General features: G+C 37.7%; 2 protein-coding genes across 2 annotated transcripts in view; one reads left to right on the forward strand and one right to left on the reverse strand.

Moving 5' to 3' along the window:
- mov10l1 (Mov10 like RISC complex RNA helicase 1) overlaps positions 1 to 4,440 on the forward strand; it is a 48,783-nt gene extending 44,343 nt beyond the window's left edge. Inside the window, 3 exon segments of the mRNA XM_042335189.1 lie at positions 988 to 1,128; positions 1,726 to 1,817; positions 3,862 to 4,440. Coding sequence (XP_042191123.1) covers positions 988 to 1,128; positions 1,726 to 1,817; positions 3,862 to 3,865 — 237 coding nt within the window. The 3' untranslated portion in view covers positions 3,866 to 4,440.
- An 876-nt stretch (positions 4,441 to 5,316) lies between these two features.
- LOC103177023 (transcriptional regulator QRICH1) overlaps positions 5,317 to 14,865 on the reverse strand; it is a 29,120-nt gene continuing 19,571 nt past the window's right edge. The window contains exons 3-9 of the mRNA XM_007890960.2: positions 14,470 to 14,641; positions 12,188 to 12,342; positions 11,584 to 11,698; positions 10,375 to 10,483; positions 9,966 to 10,117; positions 8,986 to 9,076; positions 5,317 to 7,671 (exon numbers count right to left, since the gene is read on the reverse strand). Of these exons, the coding sequence (XP_007889151.2) occupies positions 7,479 to 7,671; positions 8,986 to 9,076; positions 9,966 to 10,117; positions 10,375 to 10,483; positions 11,584 to 11,698; positions 12,188 to 12,342; positions 14,470 to 14,641 (987 nt within the window). The 3' untranslated portion in view covers positions 5,317 to 7,478. The remainder of the gene's footprint in view (positions 7,672 to 8,985; positions 9,077 to 9,965; positions 10,118 to 10,374; positions 10,484 to 11,583; positions 11,699 to 12,187; positions 12,343 to 14,469; positions 14,642 to 14,865) is intronic.

Raw genomic sequence — 14,865 nt, forward strand, 5'->3', positions numbered from 1 at the left:
CTTTGTTCCTCACAGCAAAGCACAAATGCATTCATACAGCCAGAAAACTGCAATTAATGGAGTCTATTTTACGGTGATATCTAAATATAGCAATTATTTTGTGAGGACTGTATGGTGGAATTGCCAGTTAAATAAAGTTGAAAGTTAATTCCCAATGTTTATATCCCTGAACCACATATATTCAATAGCAATGTTTGTTTTCCTCATTTAATCTATTCTGTTGCCAGTGAGTATCATATGCAATTTTCTTGCCCTCGACTGTACATTAGCCCATGCAATAATTCACTTGTAACCCCAATAAATCTTCCTTTCAAAAGTCTGTATAATTACAAGTAGCGAAGGTTTCCACAGCAGCCAATTGGAATTATTCATATCAGTGAAGATGTGTACGAAGGGAAAAAATAAGTCCAGGATACCAAAGAGGTGTCTCTTGTAGCAAAGAAATGAAAAAATATTCACCACTTGTCAGAAAGAAGGCAGAGCTTCAAATGCAGTCATGTACAATAGAATCATACAAGTTGCGGGACAGAAGGCTGGTCACTGTCAAACTTGCACAAGCTCCTCCAATGGAACTATTTACTCTAATCCCAATTCCCTACTCTTTTCATGTATATTGAAGGACACAGGCCTGTATGGACACTGCACACTAGTATTGACTGTGTAGCTTAGTGTGGCTTATAAAAAAGGGAAAATTTAAAACTCAATTGGTTTTAAACCTTTACTGTAAGGAACAGTGTATGTGCTTTACAAGACTTATTAGAGGCAGATACTTTCATATTCAAGAGAATGTTCTGGTGGTGTGGCCATCAATGTAGGACATTGTTGTGCACAATTGGCTGCCACATTCACCTAGAAATGTAGTCACTGCACTCCACAGTATATCCCATGATAATCTCGAAGTGCCGTCCTGACAAGAAAGGTGCTATATTAAATGTATGGATTATTATTTTATTGACTTATACTTATCGTGTTTAAATCTCTCTTCAGATACGATCCAGTGAAGATAATATGTCTGAGGATGCACGTTATGTTTTGGGTTTTCTTTCCAGCCCCAAAAGATTTAATGTGGCCATCACTAGAGCAAAAGCCCTACTGATTGTGGTAGGGAACCCACACATTCTCATCAAGGTACGTGGAGGTGGTGGAACAAAACAGATTGGTTAACTCCATACATACCTGTCCACTCCTTCCACTCAGTGAGCTCCAGCCTGCTCCGTGTCTCCCGCCCCACCATTGGCAGTTGGGCCTTCAGCCTCTCTGCCCCTACCCTTTGGACCTCCATCCCACAGTCCCTTCATCTCGCCTCCTTCAAGGCTTGTCTCAAAATCCTCTTCTTCGACTGCCCTTTTGGTAAACCTACCCTCCCTGCCCTCCACCCCTCCTGATCCCAATCCCCTGCTTGGGTCCAAATCCTTGACTGTCCAAAGCCTTGGGACGGCATCCTGATGTGATAGGTGCTATACAAATATAGTTTGCTGTAGTTGGTTAAGGCTTTGACCATTCTCTTGTCTTTACATTTACAAATTGCATACATCAGGATACCTGTGTGTGTCATAACTAGTTTTAAAGTTCAGTATAAACATAAGTACCACAAAACATTTGATTGGGACACGTTTAATTAAAAACGTCTAGGAATAAACAAGTTTCAGGTTAAGTCATGGTTGTGCTATTAACAGTATTTTAAATGAGTTCCTGACCACTCATCTTTTTAAATTACTGTTCCAGGATCCATGTTGGAGTGCACTGCTCGAGTATTGCGTGGTAAATAATGCCTATGTAGGTTGTGACCTCCCACAGGAATTGTTAGCTCAACAAAGGTAAGTAGAGAATAATAATATAATAATCCTTGCATTGGATATAGCGTCTTATGTCTTCGCAATGTCCCAAAGCGCTTTACAGAATATACTGTAAAGTGAATTGACTGTATTTTGTGGGCAAATACAGCATCCAATTGCGGACAGTAGTGTCTCACAAACAGTCATGGATTGAGTGACCAGGTTATTATTATACATGATTTAATAATGCATGACAAAAGCAGAACGTGAGAATTAAGATTAGACAGAGATGAGCAGAAGTCCAGGGCAAAGCTCAGCAATGTGGGGCTAGACCATTTGGTAGCTTTAACCATGTTGGTCCACTGCATCACCTTCAGCTTGGACATCAGATAGACATAAGGTGTGAGGGTGTTTGGTAGTATTATTTTTGGAAACGGACTAAGATGAGGGTGCACAGAAAGCGTCATCAGCGGGTCATGTTGGCCAGAACTGAGAAGCTATTTGAGGTAACAGAGTCCTGGACAGGAAAGTTCATTGACTCTTATCAAAAGGGAATTAGCAGCATTGTCAATGTAGTCATGCACCATATTTTTTTAAGCATAAGTAAACGTCATTGTGACGATAGGTTGTCTCTCAAGATTTCATGGCATTAACATTATGGCTAAGGAAGGACCCTACAGATCAATCAATTTATTGATCTGGATGATTATGAACAGAAATGTCACACGTACGTAGCAAACTTTTGGTCACGTTGACAACAAGCTATTTGTGGATTGTTGCCATTACATAGATTAAGTAAAACACACTTACTCTATTGGGACAAAACATATCCTGTAATACTAATTGTCCGCCATTAGGTGTCCCTATAGAATATTATACACCCAGTGACTCCACATGGTACTTTTGGTAACACGGTATTTATGTTATTGAATACAATGTGAGCAAAAATGGCATTAAGCAACTATTATGCAGTAATTGATTATTTGAAAAACAAATTTCAAACGATACCCGTATATAAAAGTTTTTAAAAAGAATATGGCCAAGACATCAATAAAATGGGCAGTCTAAATTCTCACTAACCTAGTTTCCCTTTTATACCATGCATCTATTCAGAATATTTGCTATAATGTTGTATTCAATTTTGGAATGTAGGACTTTTATGTTTTTGCATAGGTTTTAGTTGGGGGTAGAGATGGTTCTTGAGAAACAGGAAATGATTGATATTGTAAGTAGTTCTAGTTTGGTCTTTGACTGAAATCTTCACAAAAGATTTTAGATTTGACAGACTTTAGATTTAGACTTCTCAAGCGCTCTGAGATGCTGTCCAACATGGAGGGCACAATGCAAGTGCAAGTTGTTGTTGCACTAACTAATTTCACACTAAGGTGAAAGATGCAATGAACAGAATATTTAATATCCAAGGCCAAAATACAGAATGTATTTAGTATTAATATTTATTTGTGCTTTAAATAGAAAATCCAGTATCTCTGCTGTTGGGCATTGCCTTTAGACAATACTTCTTGCCTTACTGCAAGAGCTGATTCAACCTTTGATTTTTCTTCACAATGGCATCCTCTCACTCATGGTCAGGCTCAAAGTGAATGATTGTTTTTGGTTGGGGTGAGAGAAACATTTTTTTAAAAAAAACTGTTTGCATGTCCACTGTAAATCCTTATCTAACCAGCTAATCTATTCTTATACTAATAAAACGACAATGTCTATCTGTGCTTCAAGAAGGATCTCAATAACCGATTGATACCTCATCAGAAAGGTCTTGAACTGGGTGTGACATAGGCATATTTGTTTTCAGGTATCTCCTATCATTCGTGATTTATTTTCGGTGTTGCATTTTTTACTGCAGTTACACCTGGTGGCGCTGTGGCATTGGGCTTTGTGCCTTCCCTACAGGAGCCGGAGGCTGAGAAGTAGCTTTTGCAGCAAATTGACGAGAATATAAAATATAAGTAATTACGCTTAGATATTTTTAAAAAGGTAACCTGCAGTTATGTACATTCGAGATGATGAACTTTACCCTTTTCTTCCCCAGGTAATTGTGTTAATTTGTAACAGTCTGCTTCCTTTGTAGGTGAAACACTTCAGTGGAGTCCAAAAGGAAACCTTTTAAGCGAGTGGATATGCTTGCTCTGCTGATTTCAATGAAGGTTTCCCAGAGCATGTCCACTTCCCAGCATTGATTTCTATGCAGCGGTTGGAGTGGAACTGTGTTTCTCTTCTCTTTTCCCTTTGGCAGAGCAGCCCCTTGTTTCTTAGCAGAGAGGCAGTGCTCCTGTCAAGTCTGGGAAATGGTCATGCAGTGCAAATTCCCTTGCACGGTGTCAGCGGAAGACATCCGCTGCATTAAAATGACTTATTGTGTCAAAGTAACTTTCAAATTAGTATTATTCTAATCAACCCGACCGAAAGTATTCCTCCTTACTTTAAACTGTTTCATGCTTTATTCATTGTGTTGCTGCCTAAGTGTATGCCTTCAAAGGAATATTTTGTTTCCCTTATTCCATTATGTGGAATTGATTCAACAGTCAATGCCTTGTTCAGGATTTGTAAAAATATTCCGAGGGGAATGTTGAGAATTATTTTGTTTCAAAAAAGGTAATTGTACAATTTACTGTTTGTCAATACATCATTAATAAATACTATACATTAATTACATGTGTGAAATCAATTTTTTTTTCTGTTCCTTTTTTTAAGCTACATGAGCTCGCACATAGGATTGCACGTAGGAATGAAAGTGGCTGTAACAGTAATCTTGCACAATATAATCTGCACATTCTAGCACTGTTCTAATTTTGCCTGCACTTTAATATTTTCTTACAGAATATATCCAATTCCCTTTTGTGACCAAATAATGACATCTTTTAAATATACTCTAACCATCTTTAAAATGTATCCTACTTAGTGCTAGGTCAACAGGTGTGTAGAGTAAGGAAACTTGCCTAATATTTCAACCCCCCCTGGGAATTGAACCTAAATCCTCTTGCTTGTGGGACTAGGCTACAAGACTTTAGACTTGTCCCATATACATTGTAATGTACATGTTGTACACATATCACCACTTTAAAGTTCTACTTCCAACCACTGTACAGTATCTGATGTGTTTCAAATACATAATTCCTAACTCGAGCTGTACAATTCCAAATAAAAAATGAATTTAAATCCTATCAATTTTTCAATATAAATATACTGAAATGAAATTTACTGATGTAAAACTTGTTTACTAGGATTTGTGTTGAAAGCCTAAGAAACTGACCAGTTTAAGTTATAGCCATTTCAAATTAAAACTTTAGTGTTAGTGTAATGCACCAGTACAATATGTCCTCACAGCCTGAAAAGGCACACTATAAATGCATAAAGTATATAGCAAGACTCATCTAGTATAAGGGTCAACTCACCTGAGTTAGAAGGCTGTTGGTTAAGTAAATCTATTCCTTAATTTACTTTATTACCCTGTCACAAACCCCAATTACAAATCCATATTGCTGCAATAACTAAATGTAGATCAACAATTCATGCAGGCTTTTCATAAAGTAAAACAACTTTTAATACTTATGTGATCATATAACAAAATGGGCAGTTACCACAGAAATTCAAAGTGGTTGTTAAAAGGAGAAAGTATATTCTATCAAGTTGCTGAATGTTAACTGTATGCTTATGAATTCTAGTTGCTTCATGTCCTTAGTTTTACCTTTTAAAAGCTTATTTAAAGGCATCTTCTGAGCGCATCACTGAGAAGCTAAATTATGGTGAGTATGTCCCAGTTTGTGTCACCACATCAGATTTCAGTTCTAAACCAAAAATGTACTCCATGGCTGTTTTTCACTGATATAAAAAAATCCAATAAACATTAGGTGCCTATATATTAATAGAATATACTTTCACCCCCTTTAAAAGAAACAGAAGATGCTACCACACCTTCCAAACACCAGGCCGTGACCAGAAGGTCCAGCATATAATTGAAAGCAAAGCCAAATATGGTTGAAATTAAAGAGACTCCAAACTAAGATTCCTGGCCTCTGGAGAACATTGCAATGTTAACAGCCACATGAAATGTAGAATTAAAATACCAGAACAAGCCCTTAAACAGTAATGTATTGCATTTAGACACTGCCCAAGCCATGATACATTTCATTCTTGTGATTTCACCCCAGCCCAACCGATGGGTGAGTTCTTCAACAGTAAGTCACCCAAAACCACTTAAATTTCCTGGATTAAGTGTTGGAGATCAAGGGGTGGGGGAGGGAAGTGGAAACTTTTGCTATCTTACCTATAGAACAACTTATTCTAAACCTACTCCCTGCTCTTTGTCTCAAGCACCTATGAAATGCGCTCTCATTCAAGCGTCTTTTGATTTTTTTTTGAAGTATTTACAGTTTCATTTGCTACTTTGGGTGACACCTTCCACATCCAAATACTCTTGTGGAAGATTGATCGTCCTGCCCAATAGATTCTGCTAAACAAGGGTGGGGGGGATGTGGAATCTACTTCAACTGCTCAATTTAGAAATGATGAGTTAAATCCTTGCAAATTCATTCCTATTGCAAATTACTATCTGCTTAGATATTCATATGGGCTGCAGCAAAATTAATGTCAATCAGCCATTTGATCCTTTTCAATCAGGTCATGGTTCCTTAATTAAAACTCAAAATTATGGATTTTTGAGAAAAAATCCTAAAGAAATTTCATGTTCCAAACAAGCCAAGGCATTTTTACTTTCGTAGGTAAAATTTATTGTTTCTACCTAGACCAATGAAATTAGTGAATTTTATAAAAAAAAATTACAAAGGTAACGTGATATCCCTGGTATGCACTACATGATTATAATAGTAAGGATTTATATTAGTCAGTGATTCAAAACTTGAATTAAAGTGAAAAAAATATAATTGTCCCCCATAAAAGTAAAAACCACCAAACCTAACTATATTCAAAAGCTTTATAGCACGTTATAGTCCATATGAAATTATCCCAAGCACCTGCCTGATATCAAGGCACGATATCACAGGTCTGAGGTAAAGTTGATCTGGTTTAAAACCTAAAGCCAACATTTTTTTTTAAACCTAGTTTAATTTCTGTTCATGCAAATGCAATTTATATTTTATAAAGTTTCTCTCAAAATCTGTAGTGGAATATCCACATTAGGCACAGAAGTACACCAGGTACATTTACATACAAAAAAACAAAAGACGTGTTAAAGAACATGTCAGTCTGCTAAAAAGGAGACTGTTCATGGAAGCATCTGTAGTACAGGTAAAGACAGAACTTCAGTCTAGGATTCAAACAAGTAATTAAATTATACAATGATCACAATTCTGTGTTGCCACAGATGGAATGCACATAATTTATATTTAATTTCAAAACTCCATTAAAGAATTTATTGATGAAGTAGCAAAATTCACTACCGCCAACTGGAAAGAAAGTTTTTTGTTTTCCTCTTATTTACAGTCTGTTCAGTTTTAGAGAGTTAATTATTTTCTGTATAGTTTAAAGAAACAATAAAACTCTTGAGGCTTTCAAGAACAACTCAAATACAAATCAGCCACAAATTTCAAGATTGGACATCCATATTCATGGTACATTCGTCCTCAAGCCATGTGCATGAAATTCTTCTGACAGCTGATGCAGACAAATAAGTTGCCTGTACAACGATTTCCTATGACTTGCCAATGAGTTCCTTTATTCCGTGAATTTTCATTGGAAAGGGGAGATGTGTGTCGTAGCATGAGCGTCCTGGACCTCCCTGACCATGAGGATTCTGGTCAACATTTGTTCCATTGCCTCACTGCTGACTGGCTGTGTTGAGTACCAGATTGGGCTGTTTGGTGCAACCACAGGTTCAGCGTTTAAGTAGAAGGCATCATTACGTCCTTTAGCACTCTGGGGACTACAACAACAACAACGTCATTATGGCAGAACAAAAAAATTTAGAATGTGGGCTTTATAAAGCAGAATATAGACAAAATCCCCAGTATCTGAAAAAAAGTATTAAATATGGTGATTAAAAATAGATCAGGAGAATTAACTACTCGGTCCAACTAAACAAATCAATTTAACCCATTAGAGAATGAGGTGGTGACTTGCAACTACAGTAAACCGCCATCTTATCAGTATCCAGAATGGATAATGAGCAGGACCAGGTCCAAAATTGTTTTTTTTTGTTTAAAATCCCCGTGCCCCCATCCGCCATTCTTGCTGGCCTTCAGTAACCAGGAATATTGACTTTGCCTCAATTTGAATCCCGTGAACAGTAGATTAACTTATTTGCTATCTTCTGCTCATGGAATTCAATTACAATGCAGCAACGAAAAAGCCGGCAAATGCCGAATCTAGTGTTATATCTACCAGAGCTCTCCTCTCTTCACTCACCCTCCCACACCCCCATTAGTCCATCTAGCCAGGGTTTTAGTGTACATCAAAATGAAAGTGTGCCCTTGTGCACGTACTATTCGTGCGAACATGGCTTCCTGCCATTTCGTGTTCTAAAATTAGGATCAGGTAAAACCAGGAAACAGTCTACGCGCCAATACTGTGCACAATTATTTTGCCACACCTTAATGAGAAACAGCTGAGCATGGAGGCCAGAACTCAGATCTCATCGAACAAACATTGCAAAGGAGCAGAGCACAGTAATTTTAGAAGGGGGAGTGGGGGAAGAGAGGGAAGAATACACATCAGGGTAAGTCACTCTCCCTCAAGAAAACACCTATCAACTGGTTGAAAAGCATCGAAAGCAAGAAAGATAACAAGGAGACCAGAAGAATCAGATATTAACAGTAAAATAAGACAGAGATAGAACAGAAATGAGCAAATCTATGATAATCCCCAATAACTAAAAAAAATAGTGATTAGAAATAGGAGATTAACCACCAGCTCAAACTGAAACAGACGCAATAAGGAGTTCCTAAAAGGCAGACCAGAATTCAGAAATGATGTAATTTTATCCAGACTGCGACGATTCCAGACACTAGCCTCCCATGTGGCCTACCCAAAGACAAAGTGCTGACATTTATCAATGGAAATACAATCTGAAATTGGATTGGCTATTCTTTCCAGTTAGTAATATGGTTTCGCCTGTCTGGTCATGCTTGGATTTTTCTCTAAATGTTAAATATAGCTTCATGTGTAAAGGAACTAATAATTGTTGATAATGCAACTTAAAACCAAATTAGAATGACCAGCAACAAATAAAATGTCTTACCATTTAAAGAGGTAGAAGTCATAGAGTTTTATCGGGCATCTCAATGGATTCTCTGAATTTTCAAGCTGCTCAACATACATGTCTTCAGTGACTAAGACAGGAAAAAAAAGAAACAATATTTCAGTAAAATAAATCAACCCAGGTAAAAAATACAAAAACTTGTAAAGTTTGGTTCAAGAGTTTAAGATTTCCAAACAAAAACATGTTGATTTCACATAATCTGTTCAAATAGAGTCCTATGACTTTGGGTTTTAAATCCAATCTACATTGAATGCTAAGCAACATCTTGATAGAGTTAACAGAAATTTGATGCAACACTTTCACGAGCCCACAGTAAAATAATGCTTAAAAAATGGGGGGTGGGAGAAAGAAAATCCAATCTTTTGATCTATACTGTGCTCAAAACTGAATTATTATATTATTAACATAATAATGGGAGAAGGGAGGTTCATCCTACATCCAACCTGCATTTTGTCCAACTGGAGGAAGAAACAGTAGCAAGTTATGTCAGTGAAGGCCTAACATTTGTTCATAAAGATAAAAGAAAAAGAAAACCAACGAGTCCTAAAAAGTTATTCAGAACCTATATACAAACAGTTTATTAATATTTAAAAGATCATTGTAAGCAAGATCAGGGAAACTCAGGTAGAGCAGGCGGACTGTGGATACCATTGTAGGTCTGCTGAAGCTCAGCAGACGAAGAGGTGTTATAAGTGGCACTATAGGTGCAATTGGTTTCTAAAATCATTGGGAGCCTTTATAAACATTGGACTATTCGTAGAATTAGAGTGTTACAGCACGAAACAGGCCATTCAGCCCAACTAAGCTATGCAAATATATTCATCTTAATCCTGTTACTCTGGAGATCACAATCCCTTTCATTGAAAATGCATCATCTTTAAACTGCTCATGTAATGAGCCTGAACATCTCACCCATGAATGAAAAGGACCCAAAATCAAAAGGTGAAAATATACATTACCTTTCTGGCCAGCTTGAAGTTGTCCATATAACCGCAAGTATCGTATACTGGCACACTTATCCTTTGAATTGCCTGGGCTCTTCTTGATTTGTTTTAATACTTTGGAGAAAGCTAATTTGGAGTGTTGCTCAACAGTTTTCAGCAAAAAATACCTTTCCAAAAAACAATTGATCCATGTTAATGTTAACTGTCTAACCCATTTCTCATTGTTTTCAAGTCTATCAGTTACTAGTCTATGCATGTATTCTGTACAGTTGTATGAAATGTATAGCTTAAATTCTCCATTATTTTGGCTATATGAATTACTACAACAGCATACTATCAAATAGTTGCATAAAGCAACTCTAACCACAATCATAATCAAATACAAATTTAAAGGTCTTAAAGCAAAAAAATGTTAAAGTCGTACTTTGTGTTGAAATACATCAACGTGTATAAGAGTGTAGCTGGAGAGTGTGCTCCAAGTTGCTTACAATCCCATAGCATCTCCTCAGTAATACGACTAGGAATTAAATAACCTGTCAAAAAACAAGTAAAATGATCATTATGCACAATTTCTGAAAGTTGCTAGTCAATACAAAATTTATTTGAATTATCTTGAAATACAGCAGAGTCAATCAACATCCAATTACGTATTTAAAGAGAGCACTGTAAACTCTCAAGTACATAATATATATTTGATATTCAAGATGTGGCATGTCCATGGTAGTGAATAGAATACATCTGGTGATGTATAACACATACCAGTTGTCAGGTACAATGCGAGTCTGATACAGTTAAAATTCTTTTCCCTCTCCCAATACAACAACAAGATTACATTTGGATAGCGTCTTTCACACCGGGAGGACGTCCCAAGCCACTTTACCCATTATTATTTAAAAAATTAATGGATTAGTGTCAGTTTATTTTTTGTGCTCGGCATTTCCATGGGCTTTCAGAGATTTATGCCAATATATAAACAAATTGTGCTTTGAATCTACACATCAGGTACTAATATTACGACTGCAAATGCATTTCACTCAAACTATCATCAAGCCCCACCCTTCAGTGTCGGCTGGATTAGATTATGGATCTCCTGCAATGGACAGGATGCTAACTCACTGTATATGCCATATAGTATAACAGTGTAATGTGTTCTCAGATTTTATGCCCACACCACAGTACTTAAAACCTTGGATCAGGGTTTGGTAATTCAAGGGATATTAGACTAATTCCAGTTTCTTTGCAAAGTTTAGATCTAATATAGGGGTAACTGTAGGTAGGTTTGCAGAGGTTTTTCAAACATCAGCTTTGAACAAGTAGTCATCTTATTTATGACCCCATAATTTTTCTGATAGCCAGCATTCTGCACTTATATAGCACTTTTCACATAAGGTGAACATTGTTGAAATGTTCAAATTTAATACAAATTAAGCATGGTGGAAAAATGGGAGTATTTCAAGGTGGATGAAGTTTAAGAAAAGTTCGGAAGATGGGGAACAAGGCACAAACAAGGGATTTGGGGAAAAAGCTCCAGAGCACGAACATAATATGACACTGGTGATAAAGAACTAGAAGCGTATAGTAAATCAGAGTCTAAGGTTCCTTAATCAGAGGAAGAAAATAAGTGACAACTCACCAAGCTGGCTTAATTTAGGATGCCATTGTTTTAGCACTTCATGTAATCTTTCAGTAAATTTAGAATAGTAGAGATCTGCAAAAATATTATCGATTCTTCCATTTTCAAACATATGCTGGAAAATAAATAAATGCAGGTCAGATATTACAGAAGAGTGGCCAACTGCTTAAAACTCAAGATGAAAATTTAATTCACTTAGATCAACTTATAAATTAAAACAATTTATACTGTGCCTTTCATGTCAGGGTAACTTCTCAAAGCATTATGCACAAGAAGCCTGGGAATTGGGGGAGAGGGGCGGTGATAGAAAAAGAAGAAAGTGGAAGCTGTGGTGGGAGAAGATTGATGGCCAATAGCACAGTTCAAGAGATGGGTCTTAAGGCAGATTTTGAAGGGGAAAGTTTTGGGGGTGAAGTTCCAGAGAGGAGACAAAGTGACTGAAGACTTGTCCACTGATGGTGGGTGGGGAATAGGATGTGAAACAGGCAGGTGTTTGTTCTGTTGAGGGAGTAATTACATTTGAATGCGAGGGCAAACTTTTGACTTTGATTGAATGTGAGGGACATGTGCTTTCTACAAAGAAGAAAGCATGGAAAATGATTACCTTCTGAATACAAAGAAAGAAATAATACAGCAAATCTGCTTCGTATGGAGAACCATCTGAATCTCTAGCTTCTTTGGTCATCAAGCAAAGACCATAGTTAAGTTCTACTAACGTTGCAGAAAGGACATCTTCTCTAAATCTCATTGGCTGTCGTCCTGTCATTTAAAGAGAAATGGAAACATTTAAAACAAGTAACCAAAACTGCACATCATTCAAGCACATCAACTACTTTGGTATCTATGTAGTTGTGAGTTTTGAGCCAATGGTACTAATGTAGACCAGATCATATCTTTCAAAAGTACACATTTAAAGGAACAGAGCAAGAAATGGCAATCTTAAGGTAATGTCTCAGTGTGTGGCCATTGGCACTCATCGCTGGCTGCAGTGCTAGTTTTTCCTAAAATTACTTAATCTGATGAAAAAATAAAGGAAATATACATATCTCAAATGGTTTTCATTTATTTCTGTTCATTTAACAAACCACAAACTTTTTTGCACAAAACCTTGTACAGACAATAAGAACAGCACAATAAATTAAAAATATTTGAGATGTGCATAGAAATTATGTTTATCATGCAACTCCAAGTTTGTTCTATTGCTTTACACAATCAGCATTATACTGACATTAAAGCTGACCACTAGCAGCTGCACACCTCATGCAGTGAGTGTGGGGGAACAGGGGATGCTGTGGCCGCACAAAAGATAGCATGGGTAGTGTTTTGACCTGAGCCAGGAGAATTCCTATATCGGCTGTGAGAAACCGAATCAAACATAGACACAGATTCAATGTTTGGGCTGATGATTTAGCTAATCCCAGCTCTAGAAATATGAGTGATTCACTTTCAGTGTCACCTTCACTCTTATTAGAGGAGAAATGGATCAGGATCCTGCTCCCAATAAATATTCCGTCAACAGTATCAAGCATAGCCAGTTAATTTTAGTAGTTCATTTGCCATTTGAGCTTGTCAATGTCCATGTTGAGAGGAAATTTAGTTTCCAAGTATCAAGCTCAATAACCAATTTAAATAATTTCTCTTCCCATGCAAGAGGTCTTTGGCTCAGTTTGTTATGTTAGCTTTATTAAATTTTACATTGAAGTGAAGGATTCTTCATAAGTTCTGGGCTTAAAGAAAATGGCTCAATGGCAATACTTCCTCAGTGAGCCACTACACACACACTATTTATTATCCAACAACACTGGTGGGCGGGCCTTCAGCCACTCTGCTCCGACCCTCTGGAACTCCATCCCGCACTCCCTCCACCTTGCCCACTCCCTTGCCTCCTTCAAGACCCATCTCAAGACTCTCCTCTTCAACCGTGCCTTCGGTCACCCTCCTTTCCCCCCTGCTCTCCACCCTCCCCGATCAAGACCCCCAGCTCAGGTCCAAAACACTTTGGGACGTCCTCCTGACGTGAAAGGCGCTATACAAATGTAATTTTGTTGTTGTTGTTTACTTAGCAGGACACATCAGCCAAACCAATCTTGTGATCTTTTGAACTTCAAAATGAGTACTTCCAAATGACAAAGAAAATTAGCAATGCCATTGTTATAACCCAAATTTGTGAATATACATAACGACAATATACAAAGAAATTTTACACCGACAAAAAGTGCAAATACACTTCCTTTATACAAATGTCAACAGTTCTTAAAAGCTTTATAAAGTAACTATGCAAAATAACAACATCTTGCATTTATATAGTGCCCTCACTCAGGGTAGCGTGGTAGAGTGTTTAACAGTTACACTGAGCGGGGGTTTACTGTAAGTACGGTCGAAGAGGAAGGTCCTCAGGCATGATCTGAGAATGGGGAAGAAGTAGGCAAGGTGGAAGGATTGAGGGAGAGTTCCAAAGTTTTAGGTATAGTGGCTGAGAGCATGGCCGCCGGAGCGGAAGGAACAAGGGATAAGCAGGAGGCCAGAGCCAGCTGAGCACGTGATGGAATGGGGAATTAGTAGGTCGGAGAGGTAGGGAGGTGCAAGAGTATGAAGCAATTTGTAGATGAGTGTTATGATTTTGAAGTCAATCCATTCTGTGTCAGGAAGCCAATGGAGCCCAGAAAGGACCGTTGTGATAGGGGTACGGACTTTAGAGCAGGTGAGTATATGGACGGCAAAGTTTTGAGTAAGATTTTGTGGATAGTGGAGCTGGGGAGACCGACGAGGAGGGCGTTGGGACAGTTGATGCGAGAGATGGCAAAAGTGTGTTGGGGGTGAGGTATAGACAAGTTGAACCATGACCCACCCTTTACAAAACATTTAAAATAAAATGCAAATCATTACTTCCTGGCAAAGGTGGTTTATTTTCAGCTTCCTTCATTATTTCTGCATTCTTGACTTGAACCCAGTTCTGCCAAACGCTGGCCCCCTCTTCCGGTTTTAGGGATTCAGGAAGCATTAAATCAGACTGTACCTCAACTTGCTGTTCTGTGGAAGGGGTCTGTAGGACTTGGGTCTATGTAAAGAGAAAAAAATATAGTCTATATAAATAAACACAATGGAAGCCACTTTAACTGGATATTGGTTAACCCTGGACACAAGATAAATCAGACAAAACGCTCGGCCTCAATTCATTCATATTCTTAACAGTTTAAAATAGGTCGGTTAATTTGGACAAAATTCTGGTTAATCCGGACAAAATGCCATGCTGGTCGTTTCCGTTGCGTCTACTCACTAGCC

Source organism: Callorhinchus milii, unplaced genomic scaffold, assembly GCF_018977255.1.
Source record: "Callorhinchus milii isolate IMCB2004 unplaced genomic scaffold, IMCB_Cmil_1.0 Scaffold5, whole genome shotgun sequence".
In the NCBI taxonomy this organism is placed as follows: Eukaryota; Metazoa; Chordata; class Chondrichthyes; order Chimaeriformes; family Callorhinchidae; genus Callorhinchus; species Callorhinchus milii.